Consider the following 21,930-nt stretch of genomic DNA (forward strand, 5'->3'; position numbering starts at 1 on the left):
GACAGGGACTAGTCTATTGGGTTTTGTAGAGGTTTCTTTCTAGAAATTTGTCCACTTGATAATGAATATTGTTGTTTTGGGGCTTGACTAGTTCTTCCATTGCTGTAGGCAATTCAGAAAGGAAAAAAATAAAAATTTCCCTTATCAGTGCATATCAACATCTGCTTCACAAATTATAGTCTTAGAGAATTGTCTAAAGCGATACATGACTTGCCCAGTGTCACGTGGACATTATATGGTAGAAGCAGGTGTTGCAATGTATAGAGCAGCCTGTTATTAATTTCCACCAAGCTGCTTCTTCTCATCTTGACATTTTAAGCCCTAAAGGCTCATGAAGATCCTCCACTGAGTCATACATGGCTTATGATTGGAAATATCAAGGTATAAGGGAATTAGCATTTCATTTTGTGATGAGACTTAAATCAAGTCCTAGATTACATGCTTACTAATTATGGATTCTTGGGCAAGTGTCCACTTCTCTAGAACTCAGTTTCTCCATCTGTTCCTTTGCAACAGTAATATTTTAAGATAGATGGACAAACATATAAGCACATGTATTAATATATGTGTGTATAACAGACATATATGTACACACATAAACATTATGCAAATATATTATGTATTTATATATGTTTGCATAATTTTTACATGTGCATATACTTATTTCACAGAATTATAAATAATTTGAATTGATAAGAAGCATTAAAATTATGTCATGAGAACCAGTAAAAGAAATTTGGAATGTTTAACTCATAAAAAAGAAAAATTTGGGGATAAATGACACTTGTCTAAGTATTTTCAGGATTTTTAAGTAAGAGAAATGTGTGATTTATTCTATATAGCTTCATAGGAAAAGCCAATGCCAATTGGAAGGTAGCTTCTGGCTGAGCATAGGTCATGCTTGCATAATTAGAACTCTTGGAATATAGAATGGACTCCTTTAAAAAGAGATGCGTATTTCTCTAACAGCAGCTATGTTCTTGATGGTCACCTGTCAAGATGGTAGAACAAAAGCTTCCAAAGAGCTAGAAATATGTCAAACTAGTTGAATATTTACTCCACAATTTCTTTAATCTCTCTGGGCTTCCATTTGCTCACCTGAAAAATGAGAGCATTGGACTAAATGGCTTTTGAGGTACAATCCAGATTTAGACCTACAAGTTTCTTCCAGTTCTCAACCATGTGATCATGAAAAGCATATACTAGAAAGTCAGTTTAGCAACTCAGAATGAATGGTGTTAAATAAGCATGCCGATTAATTATAGGATAATGAATGTGCCAAAATTGCTTGAGGATGCTTGAAAATAGCACATTTTCATTAGGAGTTTAGAGATTTTCTCTAATCTCTCCTTTATCCTAACTTGTTTAGCAAAGTCTAAAAGACAGCAGCAAGATAAATGATAGGTTAGTTTTTTTTCCTAGCTTTGAATGAATTGGGGGAATCTAAATAAATAAGGTTTACCTATAATTAGAAATTAACTAAAATTGAATAATGGGGTTCTTAAATTATCTGATCAATAGAGTCAACACTTTTGAAAGAATCGTAGTAAGTATAGGGATGGTAGCTTAAGATGGAATTAATTAACACTACACCGAAACTTGCTAAAATGTCAAATGAAAACTCCCAAATTGCTCAGGCACTTGGTCTTCCCCCCTTTCTCAAGCTAAGCCAAGGGCATGATAAGGATCGTGCGTGATAATAATAAACATATAATAGTAACTTTTTAAATAGCATGCTAAGATTTGCAGAACACTTTCTGCAGAACATGCAATCCTATTTTATCCTTAGAATAATCTTAAGATGTATGTAATGTCGATATTATCTTTCCCAATTTTCCTGATAGTGAGATCATATGGAACTTATCATGCTCTGAACCCATAGACCAAGCTACACTGTACTATGGTTTTAATCTGGTCACTTGCTAATTGCTTTTTATTCTATCTCCAAGAAAGATCCACTTGATATGACTGGTTACAAATATAGCTGGGCAAATGTAAGTTTGCAGTTTTAGTAGTTGGCTTGGAATTCATGTCATTAGAGCCTAGCCGTATGAATAGATGTTTAGGGACTCTTGAATATGCTCTATAATATTGAATACTTCTTGAGATACTCCCTAGGAGGAGATTCTTGACCCAATTAAGCTGTAACATGTCAGAACAAAACTTCTAAGGCTGAGATCATTGGTCTTCTCTAGCAACCACGGAGTCTCATGTGAATGTCACTGCCATACTGCTGTGCTTGGCCTGAGTGCTTGAACAATGTGGGACATTTTGTTTGGAACATAATACAAATCACCATTCCTAAATGAGAACAATTGCAAGCTTCCAATAGGCTTTTAAAATTTGCTTTAGACACTCAACGGCAACATTATTGTCCATATCCAGGATAATGTCTCTCAAATATCAGCTCACTAAATAGTTTTGGGCTCTTATGAAGGGCATGGAGACCTGATTGAAACCACTTTGTGAACTAGCAATGTTCCTGGGGAATGAAAATAGCTTTATTGAGGAAATTTCTAAAGTGAAAAACTTTAGAAGAGCTGTCTTTATGAAATCTTCATCTAGGATTAAATGCTTAATAATGCCGACTATTGCCATAGAACACTATTCCTTGTCCATGATAGCTGTAAATAAATGTTGTTGTAAATAAAAATTGTTATTGTTACTTTTTAAATAAAGTGAAATCATAGCACAGATCTTGATTTTAGGGATGATAAGAACAGAGAGCCCTTTATGACATGATCTTGGACCAATGTTCCAGTGGACTTAGTCCAATGGACTTGGTGTAGGGAGACCAAGGTTTGAATCCTGCTTCTGAAATCCTATGAGTGAATGATCATGGATATTTCAGCTCATCTTTTTCATGTCTGCCATGGAATGGAGTGGGAAAGCAGGTTAAAAAATGCCAACTTCTTTAACTGTGTTTAAAGCAAGTAGAAAATCTACAGAGTTTCTGCATTCCAAAAAACACTAATCAAGATTGGGGAGGTAGCATCTAAAAGACCATGACAAAGGGAAAAGATAATTTAGCTCTTTTCTAGTTCTGAAGCAGTAAGGATTGATGTTCAGTTCCTGGCAAAGGGAAATGCCTGAGAGCCCTCAGTTTCCATCAAGAAAAATAAGAAGGAAGATGGTGAGACTCCAAGGCCTTTATACCATTTATAATATGTGTGTAATAAGACCTGAAGTCTTTAAATCACAGGTTATTGTGGGGCTTCAATGAGGTCATGTATGTAAGGAGTTTGGTAAGCTTTAGCATGTTATAAAATAACACTTAAACAAAAGGAGATAACAATGTAAAGTACTTTACAAGTCTCAAAGCACTAAATAACTGCTGGCTATTTATTATTATTATTAAATATCAATTATTGCTATTGTATTCACTATATACAAACATATATATATATATGCAACAATTATATTGTTTTCACTATATACAAAAATGTTTCAAATGATGTTATCTTTTTAGGGACATCCTCAATAGATTCTTTGGAGTATGTATCTATTTATATATATATGAACACATGTACACAAACACATGCATGTGAACTTATATATGAAGCTATAGCTATACTATGGATATCTCTATCTGTACATATAGAGTGAATAGATAAAAGTACATATACAGACCCACATATATATATATATATATATATTTATATGTACATAATTGTAATATGTTTATACATCTATATATTATATATTCTATTTATATAAGTATATATTTCAATACACCTGTATACATCTATACATACTCCTATAGACATCTAAATATTCATATATATATACACATACATACAGATATGCACACAGATATACATATATGAATATAGATAAAACACACATATATATGTATACATCAATATATTAAATGCTCTACACATTTATATTTACATATAAATAGGATAAACACAAATTTATGTATACATACACATATGTTTTTTATGTAAAATATACACATATTGTCAATATTTATAACCAAATAGAATATACAATGTACAGATACATGCATGTCTATATCTGTATATTATATATTATTTTTGTATAAATATACATATATGTACACTATATGTGCTATATGAAACATATATGCATAATATATGGTATGCACAATACATATATATTCTATGTTTATAGCTTTGCACATATATGTATATTGTATATATTTGTATAAATAGAATATTTATATATTTGTATAATGTATTTATATATTTGTATAATATATTTATATATTTGTATAAATACACACATATATGTATATAGTTATGTATCATATATTCTATTTGAATGTAGATGTCCATATGTATATATAATAGAGACTTGTTTTCATTTCCTTTGTCAACAAAATATATAATAATTTGTGTGGCTCTATCTACATATCTTATTCCTATCATCCCTCTATTTATAGCTATGTCTATGTTTATTATATGAATGTGTGTGTTATGTGAATGTGAGTGTGAGTGTGTGTGTGTGTGTGTGTGTGTGTGTGTGAGTGTGTGTGTGTGTATGTGTATGTGTGTGAGACTAGATCCTTGATTTTATTAGTATCACAAACTCCTGATGTGGGCACTCCCTCCAAGGAAGCAGAATAGTAATGATTCGGTAGCATCCCTTATGTTTTCTAGAGCCACTTAAGACACAGAGGGGTTAAGTGGCTTGCCTAGAGTTACAAAGTGAAGAAGCATTCTAGGTTAGACTTAAAACACAAACTTTCCTCACTTTGAATTGGACCTTCTATTCCATGACACAATCTTATCTCCCCATGTTTGTATATCCCCACATACACAGGTAAGTGGAAATACAGAACCCCTGCCAACATCCATTAAAGGAGAGATACAGAAAATTTGAGCTTAACTATTCTCTCACTAAATAAACTTAGACATCATTTCTTAAAATAAATAAATAAATAAATCCAATCTGGAAAGAGAAAGTGAGCCCACTGCTGACTTTAGCTGAAAATACTTTCTGCAACAATTATGCTCCTATTTCACAAACTTACCCCTTCACAGAACAATCCCCTGTTGATTAACTTGTAGTCGATGGCCACTGAACCAAGGTCTGTTTGGGGACAGAGAGTTCACTGTGTGGCCGAATTGAGACTAATTCCAAAGGCCCAGATCCTTCTAATATAATTGTATCCTGAATACATTAGCATCGACATGCTCCCTCACTCTCTTTGAAGCTATTGGGTTTTTTATAGCACCTGATTTTATCATGGTTCCCAATGTCTGACATGCTAACCGGCCAGAAGACTGTTGCCAAAGTCCTGCCCGTTCATGGATCATCCATTGCCACTTACCTCTCCTTCCCTTGGCCACGGCCTTCCATTCTGTGTGTATTTGCCTTGGTTCTGACGCTTCTTCTGCCCTCCATCTGCGAATTTACACAGCAAAGGCTCAGTGGGGGCTGTAAAGACAAGAAAACAGAGTCTACATTAGCTACATCCCCCTTTGAAACTATGATTATGATTATGGGATGGAGGAGGAAGGGATGCTTTGTAACGGGGATCTTTTGAAGTCAAATCTTCCCTCTGCACATCAATTTGGTCTCTTTTTAGTCCTGGCTCTTTTGGCAGATTTTCTAACTACCCAATTTTACAAAAAAAATAGTTCCTGGCAAACTATTAAAAAAACATAACTGATATTGGTTTAAATAATCAAGAGTTTATGAAAAACATCAAATTATCATAGAAACTCAGTTAGCTTAGGTACATATTCTTGAAAAAAAAAATTGTGGGACAACTAGGTGGCTTAGTGAGTAGATTACCAGTCCTGGAGTGAGGGACATTCATGTCTTGAGTTCAAATCTGATTTCTGACATTTACTAGCTGTGTAACCTTGGGCAAGTCCCTTAACCCTGTCTGCCTCAGTCCTTCCTCTGTAAAATGAATTGGAACACACAATGGAAAAACAACTTCAGTATTTCTGCCAAGAAAACCCCAACTGGGGTCATAAAGAGTCCAATATGACTGAACAAATCATTTGTGGGGATAAATATTTCTTTCTCAGAGTAGCTCTGTTTTTATTGTTGAAACTATGCCAGATCCAGTTTTTAAAATAGATGCTTTCAGTGCTTCTAAAGGAAGAAAAGGGATATTTTTTTGCCAAATACCACCAAATTATTTGTTTTCCCAATAAATTATCTACCATTTCAAAAAGGCAAGTGGCGAATGGCATCTTTGCAGCTCCCTGTTCCAGACTCCCACTGAGATCTGTCCTGTGAAATGACAGTAGTCATCAAAATCTCAGTGTGGACATTTACAAGAGAATATACAATTGGGATATGAAATCACTGGGTATGACATTCATTTTCAATCTCTTTGAGGAAAAAAAAATGACCATCATGCTGGTTGCCTTGTACTCTCTTCCCCAAGCTACAACTAGAACCAGGCAACCAGAGCTCTGATCCAAGCTACTGACATTTAGTGGAACACTAAAAGTACTTTTAGTTATTCAGCATCATAGAATCAAGCAATGTGGTTTAGTGGAAATAAAAAATTCTTGGGGGGTGAGAGAACCCTGGGAACTTATATTAATTAGAAAGTCAGGACCCTGAAGTACTATTTTATATTTTGTATTTGGCCCCTCATATCATCTCCCTCAGAAGAAGAGAAATTCTGTGACTTTTTGGTTTTTTGTCTCTGTAATCCCACTGTCTGGCACATAGTTGAATGTAATTTATGCTTATTAATTATTCAGTTGGTTAGATCAAGTCTAGATGTCAATGCTTATCAACAGTGTGATCTCAGAAAAATTCACTTAGCCAACTTGGAATTCAGTGTCTTCTAGTATAAAATGATGGGTTTAGATTAAATGGATTCTGAATCTCTCCGCTCTCAAGTTGTTATTCTATGATCTAGGAAGAGTTCTTAGCATTTAATGCAGCTGGAATCATAGGAAGCTATTAGAAGAAGAGTTTCTTCCTCCAATGAGGTATAGTTCGGATGATCCATTCCCCAACTTACACTCTCTCCCCTAATGGCCCCCCTTCTCATGGTGTTCTACAGTCCAGATTAAATTGAGGATTCATTTTGATGTGTGTTCTAGTTATATTTTAAGGCCCCACGTGGCCCTAAGTATTACCTTCCCCCCAAGGAAAAATTGATTACCAATAAGAAGTGATCAATATGAATGAACGTCTGAGTTGTTTTCCCAATATTGAACTTGCAGGGCCTTAATGAATATCAATATATTTCAGGGCAACAGTATTACAAAAATGGCTTCCTCTGAGAATAGACTACTGCCATTTGGATGTCCTTATAGTTATCACTCCCACCAGGAGTAACATAGTGGTCCATATTCCACAGTGGATAACAAAGTTACCACAAAAAGAGCAAAGGGACAAGTTACAATGTTGGTGGGAAGTTTGTTTTGGATGAGATGAGCATTTGTCAGGATGTGGAGTGTCAGAGCAAACTCATGAGAACAGAGCACAGTCACCGATTTTTTGCTTGTCTTGGGGCAGCGAGGGATCAGACTGGAAATTCTCATAAAATGGAGTGGGTTTCTGGTTCTTCCATAAACAAGAATGAAATATGGAGACAACGGTCTTTAACATAATGAGAATGGCATCGCCGTGTCACGCAGGGAACACTGCATCAGTAAGATCTGCTCTGTTGATTTCACAGAGATGCTGAAACAATTGGGTGAATTGATGTCTTTCAGGAGCTTTGTGATCACATCAGTTTGTATTGCTCTTGGAAGGTCCCCAGATTGAACAGAAATTCATCGAGTTTTGGAACTGTTATAGCTCTGTCTTTGTATCCTCAGTCCCTAGCATGGGAACTACTACATTGTGAGTGATTTATGATTATATGCCTTGACAAGAGTCAAAGAGCCAGGCAGTTAATGAACATTCATTGTCTACTGTGTGTGAGACATGTGTCGAGTTAGGCTGACTATCACAAATAGGATTGTGGGACGTCATATTCAATAATAATGTGTAACTATTGATGGCACTTGGAGCAGCTAGGTGAAGACATAGTATACAGAGCACTGGGTTTAGCATTCGGTGCATCTCCCTCAACACAAATCTGGCCTCAGATGCTTACTAACGGTGTGACTCTGGACAAGTCACTGAACTCCATTCATAATATGATCTGGAGGAGGAAATGGCAAACCATTTCAGCATCTCTGCCAAGAAAACCCCAAATGGAGTCACGAAGAGTAGGACATGATTGAAATGACTGAACAACAACAACAGTATTGATTGCTCTTAGCTTTGGGGTTTTCCCACATGAGTCAGTATAGGATCTTTTTACAGGCAAGATTAAAATTATATTTGAGAGCAGAGTTGAGATGCCACTGGGGCCCCCTCAATAAATGAAAATTCTGTGCATGAAGGAATAGTTTCTTCAGTAAATGCTTTTTCACTCCCATATATTCAGAGGCTATAGGGCAAATATATTGTAGAATATGATGGGAGAAGAGAATTAAATGCTGGGAGCTTAAAGTGAGTCAGTTCTGTATATAAGGGGCATATATTGAGAAGCCATTATTTTGGGGAAGAACACAGTATGAAGGGATTTGCCTTATTTGGTATCCATGATATCATGTCAGAGCTAAGAGTATATTTTACTTGTTGTACGACCCTGAGAAACTAATTCCACTTCTCTATCTTAGTTTCCTCACCTGTGAAGTGGGGATAATAGGATTATTGATGGTGAGGGTGGAAGGGACCTCAGAGGCCACGTGGTCCAACCCTGTTTAGTTTACAGTCATAGAAAGGAAAGGTGGCTTCTTCTGGGTCACAGAATTCATAACAAAATAATTTTCCCCATCTCATATCCGGTTAATTTTTCAAAAGAGCTTTGGAAACAAACTTTTCCCAAAAGCTCTCTAAGATTCCAGATAAATTACAAGATGGAAGTTGGAGGATTGAGGTTAACAAGTGCACGGGACTGACCACATACACCAAAATATTCACAGCATCACTTATATAATTGACAATAACTAGAAAAAAAGCAGGTGATTTTTGTCCAGGTAGTGGCTAATCAAATATGGGTAAATGAATGTACCTGGTTAATACTATGCTGGAAGAAACAATGCATATTAACATTTCAGGAAAAAAACAAAAACAAAAACAAAACAAAAAAACAAACAAAAAACAAAAAAACCATGTGAAAATCTGTAGGAATTGTTGATGGATAGAATTAGATTAAGTTTAGACTTAGAGGAGAAATGAATCATCCAATGAACAGCTCTTAGTTTCCTGGAAAGGGAAAGGAAATATAACTATGGACCATTTCACATGTTGGTCGATATTTCAGTTGGGCTGAACTCTCTTGTTTTTTCTAATACAAGAGAAAGTTCAGCAACTTGGGGAAGAGGAGAACATTTGGAAATGTGATGGAAAAATAAATGGTATAAATAGAACAAAAATAGATACATATTTCAAAACAGTCTGAACTGATAGGAAAGGACAGTGAAGAGATAATGTACTCTAAGTATCTTCCTCTCAGTGATCCAAGACACAGAGGCATCTGGGATTGTTATTTGGAAATATTCTATAAGGTATCCAAACTAATTCATGTCTCACAACATAATTCAATAATGCACTACTTAACAATTCATAAAACCAGAAGATCTCCTTGGAATCTGGACTTAAGGATTTTAAGTGTCTAAAAAGATTTAATATTCAAAAGACAACTTTCAAATTATTTTTATATGAAGGGATATAGGAGAAATTCAGGGCAGGGGTGGGGGAACACATTTACTTGCATTCCAGGGATATGATTTTTCTAATATTTAAAAACACCTCCAAGGCCTCAAGCTCCAATCATCTAAGACATATTGTGGGGGGAGGAGGAAAGAAATAAGCATTTATTAAATATTTACTATACTCTATGCACTATGCTAAGGAATTTACAAATATTACTTATTGATCCTCCCAATAATTCAGTGAGACAGGTGTTGTTATTATCCCCATTTTACAGATGGAGGGTCAAATTTGAATTCTCCCGCTGCTCTTGACTTTGGGACCAGTGATTTATAGTGCCGCCATGATAATTTCAGATCCAGGTGTTAGTCAGAGATTCAGGCTTTGAGAAAGCACTCATATTCCTTGCTATTACTGAGAAAAAAAGAAAAAAAAAACCTTGCCTCTATTTCTTTATTTTGAAAGTGGTTATGATGTCACAAGAATGGCAGACTCACAGAGCTCTCCAAATTTATGTAACATTTTGGAGGAGGCCTAAAACTACATTAGCACCAAATAGATTTTCCAAAGCCCCATGAAGACAAGAAAAGTCAGATATAATGACAAAAATAATCTTCGTAGCTTGTTTCTCCTGCTAACTCGGTTCATTAATCAATCAACAAGTAATTACCAAGACAACCTGTAGAAAAAGAAGAATTTCCAGAACAACATATATGTGAAGTAACAAAATAAATCCAAAGTACTTTGGACTGGGGGTGCAGCACTAGGGACTTGGGGGATTCTGAGCCAGTAGTAAAAGTTCTAATGAGAACCAAGGGGAAAACAGGAGCTCCATGAGGCTCAAAGGATCTAAACTCTTTCCATTAAGAAGCAAGGGCATCGGGGAGGCTGCTCCCCAAGACATTGCATGCCTCGTTATGCATTGCAATTGGCAGCCTCTTTTCCTGCTGGACTCTGTTGTTTGGGTTTGTTTAAATCAAGTCCTTGAATAGCTGTAATCAATTTTCAGGCTTGTTGGTGGAAAACGATTAAGAAGGAGGTCAGGAAGGAACACGGCTTGTTGTGGCTGCCAGCAGAGGTCCCATCAGGGCCTGGCTGGCACCTCGACTGATGGGGTGTGACACCTTCAGTGGAATGATGAAAACCACTCCAGAATGAGAAGGTTTTGTTCTACATAGAAAATATGGTATTCTGTATTTTTCTTTAATGTGGCTTTATGGTGTCAATTTATTTTGTTTAGTTTCTTTTAACAGTAGTTAAAAAAGAAATTGAATGAAAAAGAGTCCTCCATGGGAGTGAGACTCTCTTATAATCCACGGATTACAATGTGCTCAGAGACATTATGGTCTATCATGCAAATGGGGAGTATTTAAAATATAATTATAACAATGCACAGCAATAAAACTGTGCAGTAATTATGAAGGAATCATTACTGGGTGCTTGCACGATGGCTTATTCCTAGGCCTCCAAACTGGTGCTATTTTAAACAAAGAGCATTTTAAAGGATCTGGGTGACACGACAGGGTAACAGGTAACTGGTTATTGTTGCTTTTAATGGCCAAGATTTTCTGCAGTGAAAGGAGTGTGAACATTTTGATCTGACATCCACCATTACTAGCTGCTCCATATGGAGGTTTAGGAACCCCTGCGTTCTCTAGATTTGCTTATAATCCCTTTTGAACTAAGCAACATCAAAACCAAGGTTCTCCTCCTATTTGTGAGGTTTACTAGCAGAGTAAAGAGCTGAAAGGAACCTCAGAGATCAGCTCGTCAAATCCATTTTTGACAGTTGAGGAAACTGAGTCCCACTGAAGTTAAGTGACCTGCCATAAAATGCTGAAGAACAGAGCCATAGGAAAAACTCTAGGTCTTTCAATAATGTCCTGCTGTTCCCCATAGATTTATATATTTTCTCTTGAATAAACTCCTCCTTTATTTGTGCCAGATTGTGGCTCTTCAACTTTTAATCAATTCAAGTAAGATGTATTAATGCAGTGACTATATTAAGGCAGTTAAGGTGGCATAGCAGATAAAGCTCTGGGCTTGGAATCAGGAAGGCTCATCTTCCTGATTTCAAATCTGGCCTCAAACATTTCCTAGCTACGTGACCCTCGTCAAGTCACTTATTTCTGTTTGCCTCAGTTTCCTCATCTGTAAAATGAATTGGAGAAGGCAAGGGCAAACCCTTCCAAGATCTTTGCCAAGGAAATCCCAAATGGAGTCATGGAAGGTTGGATTTGACTGAATAACAACAACAAGAGATAGATATGAGTAGTAAATATAGAGCTAATATTTGCTGTGTGCCATAGTTTTAGGTAGTGCTGTAAGGCTATCGATTTCAGAAAAAGTATTAATTGGTATTACTAGAAAAAGTTTGCTACTGGAAACTTATACTAATGATATTATGGGTAGAGAGTTTTTTTTTTTAATGTGCAAGATACTAGAGATGGGGCAAAGATGAGAACTGTGATTTCTTTGGTTTAAGAAACTCCAAAGTAAGGAAATACTCTACCAGTGCAGGTTGGTGTCTTCTTTCTAATTTCCAGTCTTGGAGATTTGACTGAGAGCACTAAGATTAGATTATATAAATTATTTATTGAGTCCTTCCTATGTTCTAGGCTCTGGGAATACAAATAGAAGTAAAGGAAAGACGGTTCCTATCCTCAAGGAGCTTACCTTCTAATATGGGAAGACAATACAGAAAGGGAGTTGAATGGCAAAGATGGGGAATAGATGTAAAGTTGGGGAAGAAAAAAGCATGGGTGACTTGGATACTTCTTCCAATGGAGGTTCCTGGAAAAATAAGCCCTTTATTGGAGAAGCAGCCACCAGGACAGGAGAATACAAATGATATGCCCAGGGTCACATAGCCAGTGCTAGTCAGAGAGGGGTCTTGTATCCAGGTCTTTCTGGTTCTAAGGATGACACACTTCCTTCTCTGGTGATAGAGATACAAAGACAAAAATCTGAGTCTTTCTTTCCAGAGAGCCCACATTCTACTGGAAGAGCTTGCATTATGCTGATGTCTGCACATAAAAGCAAGTTTTACAATTTAATGATCAGATTCCTCTGCCTCACCATATAGAGGAACAGACATTTTAATTAAAAAATGGATAATGAAAATAAGAGATCTCTCTTTAATAAAACTAGTGCTAGACTTGCAATTGGGGACTTGAGTTCAAATGGTAACCCCTCAGGAAAGAACTTCATCTTCTTGCAAGCCAGATAGAGTATTGAGTTAGAGGTCATTGAGTATCAAAGGAAGAAGAAATAAGCAGTAGCAGTTAGTAATTGCCTGCCCAGAGATACTGAAGCAGCTATTTGTCAACTTGAGAACAACAATAGAGAGGGCTAGTATCTTCTTAGGGCATTTATTGAAGATGTAACAGAAGTCCTCCTAAGGGATAGCAAAATGGATGATTACTACCTACTACTTTTGACTTACATTTGCAGAAATGACACATCCAGGAGGAATCTAAAATAGACTTCTAATTGTTATGAAATCTTGGGCAAGAAACTGAAGACTACAGGAATACATTATGTTTTCTTCCCTGGTGTCCATTGAAGGCAAAAGATAAAGCAGAAGATTTATCTGCTTTAGAAAGTATACCACTTGGAACTGGATTTAGATTTCTGGATCAAGATGTAAAATATTTGATTGACAGGTGATTAATTTCTAGCCAGAGATGGAATGTATCTACCAAGAATTTCTCATATTTGCCAGATAAGTTAAAAATTGAATTTAAAGGCTTTTATATTAAAAAGAGTAGCAGGGAGAATAGTGCTGATGTGTACTTCCCAAATTAGCTTCTAAAGAGAAGAGCCACAAAGAAGGAAGAATAAAAAGAGCAGATAAGAATTACAGAAATTTACAGGAGACAAAATCCAGGAAAGGGACTTGTAGGAGACCCTATGACTTGAAGTATATTTTTTCTTTCGTTCTTTCTTTCTTCCTTTTCTTTCTTTCTTTGGTGAGCAAGATTAAGTGGCTCACAGAACTAGTAAGTGTCTGAAGTCAGAATTGAATTTGAGTCTTCCTTCCTCCAAGACCAGCACTCAATCTACTGTGCTACCTAGCTATTCTAAATATCAAGTGTCTTTAAATAAATTAGCCACCAAAGAAATAGAACTTTAGAAGTCTTAATGATAGGAAGCGAATTTAACCTCATCACTGAGACTTGTTGATATAAAATCTGTGATTGTACTATGGTTCTAGATAAAAGAGACAAAAATGGAATAGAGGAAAGAAACACTACATATCAAGAAGGTGAAGAAACCATAGAACAAGAGAAAAGGACTATGATGGAGAATATTTGACTTGAAAGTCAAAGGTTAGACAAATAGAAATGATTTTGTCTTTAAATGATACAGATCAACTGGACAGAAAAGAGAAACATTTATTTCTTCCCAGAAAATTATTTCTGTGAAGTAAATCATAAACCCAACAGCAAAACATGCTATTGTAGTGATGGGGGATTGAGAAACTTCAATTATCAAATCTGCTGCAATGCTCTTGATATTGATATTGCTATATGGATAATTTCATCCTTCAGATGTTGGAGATCCCAACAAGGAAAACTTCTATTCTGAACGGAAGTAACTACTTCATCCCAGACTTTGTCATAGAGAAAGTAAAGCTTGGTTTAATGTGAGATACATCTGAGATTTTGGGAGAGCAGTTATCAAAGGATTCAGAAGAAAATTAAACAGGATCCCATGGACTGAATTGACCAACGGTAAATCAACCCTGAAAGAATGAGAGGATATTGTCAAAGATATCCTGAAGATTCAAAAGGAACATATTTTTTGACATGGAAATATATTATGTATCTGAAGATACTTGTTGCTACACAAGGAACTCACCAACTAACATTTCTTTTTTGATGTATGGGAATTGAAAGTACACACACACACATCTATATCAGTGTATACATATCCATATATCCATACATGCATACTTGAAGTCATTTAACTTTTTCTCAGCACTCTAGGACATTCACCAACGCTGTAAGTTGTAAATATTAATAGAGTAATGAAAGTATGAGTTGTCACTGTCTCTATCATTACCATTATATTAATTCTATTATCATTATACATCATTATATATCATCAATATCATTATATTAAAATCACATAATTTGAGAATTGAAAGAGATGATAAAGTCCATCTAAATCATCTCACATGTGAAAGGAATCCCCACTATAACACACCTGAAACATGGGCAGAATAGCTGCAAAGGGATACAGAGATGCCACAAAGCAAAAAAAAAAAAAAAGTTGTTAGTTAAGAATAATACCAGGGGAGCTGCTTTGGAAGAGAGTGGGTATCCATTAAGCAGAGGCAAGATGACCACTTCATGCTGTTCAGTGTCTAAGTTATCTTCTAGTTCTGATGTAGCGTGATTTAAAAAAAATTTTTCTTAAACTAGTGGCCATAAGAACAATGAATTATACAATAAGGTGAAAGGAGCACAGGAGTATAAAAACAATATGGCAGAAGACCAATTCAACAGCTGAAGGATCTCATTCTCCTTCGTACATCTATTTGGGAAACAGCAATGGGTTAATGTCTGTGTTTAAGTCTCCTAGCTTTCTCTCTCTACATAGATAATTCTATAATATGGAGAAACAGCTTTGTTGAACAGAAAAGTACCCCAAAGCAACAATTAAAGAAGGGAACAGCTGGAGTTTTTTTTTTTTTTTTTTTCTGGAAACAAGACAGGGCAAATTACTTTTTGATAAACTATATTATGGCCTAAGTAATTATCATGAGCTCACCTCTCTGCCTTAAGAAGTGGAAAGCTGTATTTTTTAATCTTTTTTCCTATAATAATTATTCCAAAATAAAAAAAAAATGCTTGATGAGAAAGGCAAATCTCAGAAGGGAAAGGGCATAGGCAGAAAATTTAATGTTTCTAATAGATGAAACACAAGTTATTCTTAGTGAAGGTAAAATTCAGTTCATTTTGTGGCAACAAATGAGAGAGCAATCATCTCAGCTGAATGAAAAGCCTGTTTTGACACTTAGCAAATTGGATGAGCTCTTCTCAGAAGACACCAAGTGACTTATCTAACTTTCCAGCTTGCTTTTTGGTTCCTCCCTTTTGATGAGAATATAGAACATGGAAGAAAAATATCCTATGGATGGGAGATCATGGGGGCTTCTGACTGAAATGGTTCAGGCGTGATCTTGTCTGCTTACACACATGCATACACACATACAAAACCACACACAGATCACCTTTCTCAAGGTCACTTTTCAACCCATTCTTAAAAGTTTATTTACAGAGAACTATATATACACAGATTATTCTTCAAAGAAGCTTGGTTATAGTCATCACTCATATTTAGATAGGAATAGTCTACATGGAAATGATTTTTGATTAAAAATGTTCAAATCTGTTTGAAAATCAGGAATAATTCAAATTCAATTTTCAACTCATGCTAAAATCCCAAGAGAAAAAGGAAGAGGAGTACTACAATGCAAACCATTAGGATTTTTTAAAAGAGGTCTAATTATAGAGAGGGAGATATGAGGGGAAGAGGAAGAAGAGAAAGAAAAATAGGGGAAAAGGTAAAATAGAAGAAGAAGACAAAGGGAAACACAGAGAATCAGAAAAACAGAAAGAGACAGACAGAGGCAAAGAGAGATGGACAGAAACAGAAAGGAAGATACGTAAAGACAGAAAAAGAAAGATAGATAGACACATATCTATATATTTTTATATCCATATCTGTATCTATCTGAAGGAGAGAGAGAGAGAGAGCGAGAGAGAGAGAGAGAGAGAGAGAGAGAGAGAGAGAGAGAGAGAGAGAGTGAGAGCGAGAGCGAGAGCGAGAGAGAGAGAGAGAGAGAGAGAGAGAGAGAGTGAGAGCGAGAGCGAGAGAGAGTGCTCTTGGAATCAGAAGGACCTGCATTTTAACACAAACTTATAAGAAACTGAATATGAAACAGAAAAAAGAAAAAAGAAATATCCTAGCTCTTGAGGAACTTATGTGCCATTGGGGACACAGATGTTTAAAGTTGAAAAGATCTGCCAGCCTTTTAAATACCTCCCACAAAATATTCTTCATACTGTTTGATGAACTATAAAACTAAGACTGGGCAACTGGAGCTATATCCAGAATGCTGAAATTTACAGGGCACTGATAGCACTTTCACTTATTTAGAAGTATAGAAACACCTGAGCTGGCTCAATAACAACAACTAGTTAAAATAGGCCACTGCAGGTTAGTGTTCTTCATCCCATTGACAGCTAAATGTACCCTAAATTAGATCCTTCCCTATTCCATGCACTTATGGTATTTCAGTGTCTACAACTCTTTCTATGAGGTAGCTCCCCATGACTCATTCTCCCCCAAAATTATATTAAAAAGTTGACCTGATGGTACATTTAATGCACTTGCTCTAGACATCAAAATTGATGAAACAATAAACTAGTGGCCATAAGCACAAGGAATTTTACAATAAGGTGAAAGGAGCATAGAAACAATATGGCAGAAGACCAATTCAGTAGCTGAAGGATCTCATTCTCCTCCGTACATCTATATGGGAAACAGCAATGGGTTAATGTCTGTGTTTAAGTCTCCTAGCTTTCTCTCTCTACATAGATAACCCTCATAATATCTGCTAGCTCACTTGGCCAAAGTAAGGGTAGGAAAACTCCCTCCACGTTCAAGAAGATCAAGTCAATTCAAGCAGGCAATACTTATCCCTCCTCCCTCTACCATCAGATTTGAGTGCTTTGCAGTCAAGGCGCTGATCCTGACTTAATCTTAAGGGGGGGAAGGGACACATCTCTGAGCACAGAAGAAAGTTCTTCAGGTGGAACTATACCAGCCTTTTGTATACATGTAGCTGATTCTTAAGTGTTCTAAGGCATTGGGATGGTACAAAAATGTACAAGAAATGGCCTCCAACCTTGAATTTCAAGCCAGAGACTTCCAAATGGAAAAGTATTGTGCACTTCTCAGTTATTAGGGTCATTTGAGACCAGAATTTCTTCTATGTATTTTCATTTTTTCCCCTTAATATGACAGAGACAGACAGAGGCAAAGAGAAAAGAAACATCTATACATCTCTATAACCACATCTATGTCTCTATCTATATGGAGAGACAGAGACAGAGAGATGCAGAGAAATGCAGAGAGAGAGAGAGAGAGAGAGAGAGAGAGAGAGAGAGAGAGAGAGAGAGAGAGAGAGAGAGAGAGAGAGAGAGAGAATTTGCTATATTTAATTTTAGTAGAAAGACTTGGTCATCACTAGTTGTCAAATCTGTTGTTCACTTATTTCTGACTTTGTGTGACCCTATTTGGAGCATTCTTGCCAGAGATTTTAGAGTGGTTTGCCATTTCCTTCTCCAGCTCATTTTACAGATGAGGAAACTGAGGCAGACAGGGTTAAATTACTTACCCAGAATGACACAGCTAGTAAATATCTAAGGCTGGATTTGAACTCAGGAGGATGAATCTTTCTGACTCCAAACCTGGTAGTCTATGCACTGTAGCACCACCTAGCTGTGACTAAATTTCCTCTAGATGAGCACTAAACCAACCCCAAAACAAAGATGAATAGTTCTGAGGTGGAGGAAAGAGAGGGGATGGGGAAGATAATGAATGAAAGAAGTGACCAATATTTCAAATGTTCTATTGTCAATCAAAAAAAACTTTTTAAAGGGCATCTAGGTGGCAAAGTGGATAGAGCACCAGCCATGAAGTCAGGAATCCTGAGTTCAAATTTGACCTCAGACACTTAACATGTCCTAGTTGTGTGACCCTGGGCAAGTCACTTAACCCCAAGTGCCTGGTAGGAGGGAGAAACAACTCTTTAAAAGATTCATCTATGAAGAAAACAAGAAATCAAAACTCTAATTTGAATTCACTAAGATGAATCTTCCTGACGTCAGACCTGGCACTCCCTGGTAGCACTCAAATGCTCGTCATCCACATTGAAATAATAAATAAGAATTGATTAGCTGTTTAACAAAAATTGGATAAATTTAATTGGATGGGTGATCTAGAAATCACTTCCTTTCTAAGGCAGCCCATTACAATTTGGAATAGCTTTCATTGGTAGAGGAATTTACATTACACAAAATCTCAATCAGTTCCCCTTTAATTTATACCCATTTCTCCTATTTCTGCCCTCTGGAGTCAAGCAGAGTAAGTCTCTTCCACATAATTACTTTCCAAATGCTTGAACTTTTATATCCTTTTAGCTAATCCCTCTCTTTTCCTAGCTCTTTTAATTGATTGGCAGTACACACCAGAGGCAAAATATGAATGCAGTCACTCTGACTTCAGGATTAAAATTCTGTCCTCTGTACCAGGCTTTTATTTTACAAGGGCCGATCCTTCTTCCACTGTAGTGATTGTGATCCCTATGTGCCTTTGTAGGGATCTTTGACAGTTGCTACAGATCCCCCCCAAAAATAAAAATCTATTCTATAGTCAGTCTGGTAATAAGCTTCTTTAACTTATGCAGTCCAGTCACAAAGAATGAATGTTTTTATATATTTATATATATAAATATGGATAGTCCATCACTGGAAATCTTTCCAGTAAGATAGCTCTAGTGTTCGCTCCACACCATAGCGAGGCACTGTAAGAAGGCTTTAGTAGAAGTCATTTATGGAAAATACATAAATATATCTGATTATAATAATAATAGACAGTACTTATGTATTGCTTTATATATGTTTTACCATATAATCTTCATAGCAACCCTATAAGGGAGGTGCTATTATTGTCCCCATTTTACAGATGCTTTTCAGAAAATTAAGTCGCAAGAAATTAAATGATTTACCTACAGGAAACCAATTACTTAAAACTATGGGGAAAATTTTTTGAATTTGAGTGTTCCTGATTCTACACTCAGAGACCTATCTACTATATTATGTAGTTGTCTATTTTCCACATTACTGTTGTGTTTTGACTGTATAGATGTGTCCTAAAAGCCTTTCTAGTCAACTGATATCATATATCAAAGGCCAATTCACTTCATGCCATCTCTTATTTTAAAAGTTTTCATGCAGAAAAGCAAATAAAAAAAAAAAAAAAAACTACGTAGATTCTCCCAGCTTCTATCCAAAAGAATCTCTCAAATTCATTTTTTCCTTCTAGGCTCTGAATTATAGCTGTTTATGAAGATCTTTGTAAAGGAATGAAACTGGAATCTGTTATTTATGTCTAGGTCTATAGCAGGAGGGAGGAGAATCTAAGCAGCTTGGGACAACCTTGGTTAAAATCTAAATAAATACAAAAAGAGTTTGGCATGTTTTTCTGACTCAGGGCAAATGCTTCCAATTATACTCTACGGAGTAAACTCGATTACTCACATATTTGAAATGGAAGGCTGCCCTGTGATTCTTGAACATTTTCTCCACTTGGGTCTATTTGTTTGCTTTGCTCACTTGTTGAATAGTATTTGTCAAAAGCGAAACAAGTTTCATCAGTTTCCCCTTCCCCCTTCTGCCAAGCAGATTGCTTAAGGGACAATGATACTTATTCTGTTATCACGGTTTTTTATAATGATTTTTCTTAGACGTTGATACATCCTTTGCAAAATCCACAGAATTATGGCACCTAAGGTGGCTTTTGAATGGAGATGACAAGTCTGTGAATATCTGAAGCATAAAATTAGCATGGCAAGGAAAATAAAAATGAAAAACCTCAGGATGGTCATGAAAAATAAGGATTCATAAATGGCCATGAAATAAGGATGCAGGAGAGTCAGATCAAGCAACGATTACTATCCTGGGAGTGAGGTCTTATACAGATGGATAGGAAAGTAGCTCAGAGAATATTGGAGGATGGCCTGGAGAATGCATAGAACCCTGCTAGATTTTTGGCCTACTAGAACATAGGCAGTTTGGAGAAGGGAGAGATCAAGAGTCACTTCCTCTGCTCATTAGTACTCAAACTAGCAGAAAATGGAGAATAATTCCTTCAGCTGGGCCCCTAAGATCAAGAAGAAAAGTCTTACTTATTCTTCACCAAGGAAGACCGTCCTACCTGTCCCCAAATCATAAGATCAAGAGATCTTGGAACTGGAAAGGACTTTGCAAGTCATTTAGACCAAGCCACATTTGAACAGTATCCCTTCTCCTCCATTCTACATCCTTGGTCAAGCAATTTTTGTTGGACAACATGCATGAAGGAGCCCACAGCTTTGCCAGGTTACCCATTTCATCTCAACATCTCTGGACAATTTTTCCTTACAAACAGATTTTTTTTGCCTCTTTGAAACTTTTGGCCATGATCCATGTTCTACCGAAGAGGACTTAAGTTCAATTTCTTCATAGCCATTCTTTATAGCAGATACCATATCCCACCCCAAGCTAGATATCCTTTATGTTTCTTCTGATGCTCCTAGAGGATGCATTTTACCATCCTGGATGCTTTCCTTTAGACTAGATGTGAAGGGAGGTGCATCCTAGGTCTGTTTACAATGCTAGGTACTGAAATAAGTCCCAAATAATCTCCGCTTATCCTCCAGACTGGACATATAGCATTTTTAGCCTGACTGATTCCTGGGAAAATGAATTTTAAATGAGTCACTACTACCTCACTCTCTGAGTATCATGGCGTTGATTCAAGACTTAATATTGAAAATTACAGTCCTGAGTACGGGGTAATTTTGAATCTTGCCTGTAATGATAAGCTTTCAGCTGCCAATAGCAATGATTCTGTATGAGAGTGAAAACTATTGACTCCAAGAGACAATGCCATCACTTCTGAACACAGAGAAAACCTTTAGATCCCATCTCCACTACAGAGCAAAGTGCTCAGAAACAGAGAGCCATTCTGTGGACCTCTAAGTAAATATGTGCACTGGTCCCAGGGAACGGGCTGAGAATTTTTGTGAAAAGCATAAGCCCTGAAATCACAGAACGTGAGTTCAAATCCTGATGCTGTTACTTTGGGTATATCCCTTATCATCAGAGTCAATATCCTCATGTGTAGCAGGAGGAAACTGAGCCAGATATCCAGCAAGATCTCTCCCAGCTTTAGAACTGAGATCCTACCAAAAAAGTAGAATCTGATACATAAGATCAAGATTTGAACCCTACCTGTAGAATAAACTGGAAATACCATATGTCTCTTCTGGATAGCCATGTGGTACCATGGTCCACAAAATGTTGGGCCTGGAGCCAGGAGACTCAACTTCCTGAGTTCAAGTCTGGCCTCAGACACTTTGGATCTGCAGGACCCTAGATAGATCACTTAATCCTATATGCCTCAGTTCCTCATCTGTAAAATCATCTGGACAAG

The 21,930-nt window shown here is 36.5% G+C and overlaps 1 protein-coding gene across 2 annotated transcripts in view; it reads right to left on the reverse strand.

Moving 5' to 3' along the window:
* The window catches only part of RBMS3 (RNA binding motif single stranded interacting protein 3), a 1,412,069-nt gene that overhangs the window by 171,492 nt on the left and 1,218,647 nt on the right, over nt 1–21,930 (reverse strand). For both annotated transcript variants that reach the window (XR_012482314.1, XM_074267882.1), the window contains exon 11: nt 5,300–5,406. Coding sequence is in view for 1 of the 2 variants with exons in the window: in XM_074267882.1 (XP_074123983.1) it covers nt 5,300–5,406 (107 nt within the window). In the remaining variant the exon portion in view is untranslated. The remainder of the gene's footprint in view (nt 1–5,299; nt 5,407–21,930) is intronic.

Source organism: Sminthopsis crassicaudata, chromosome 5 (assembly GCF_048593235.1).
Source record: "Sminthopsis crassicaudata isolate SCR6 chromosome 5, ASM4859323v1, whole genome shotgun sequence".
NCBI classification, from domain to species: Eukaryota; Metazoa; Chordata; class Mammalia; order Dasyuromorphia; family Dasyuridae; genus Sminthopsis; species Sminthopsis crassicaudata.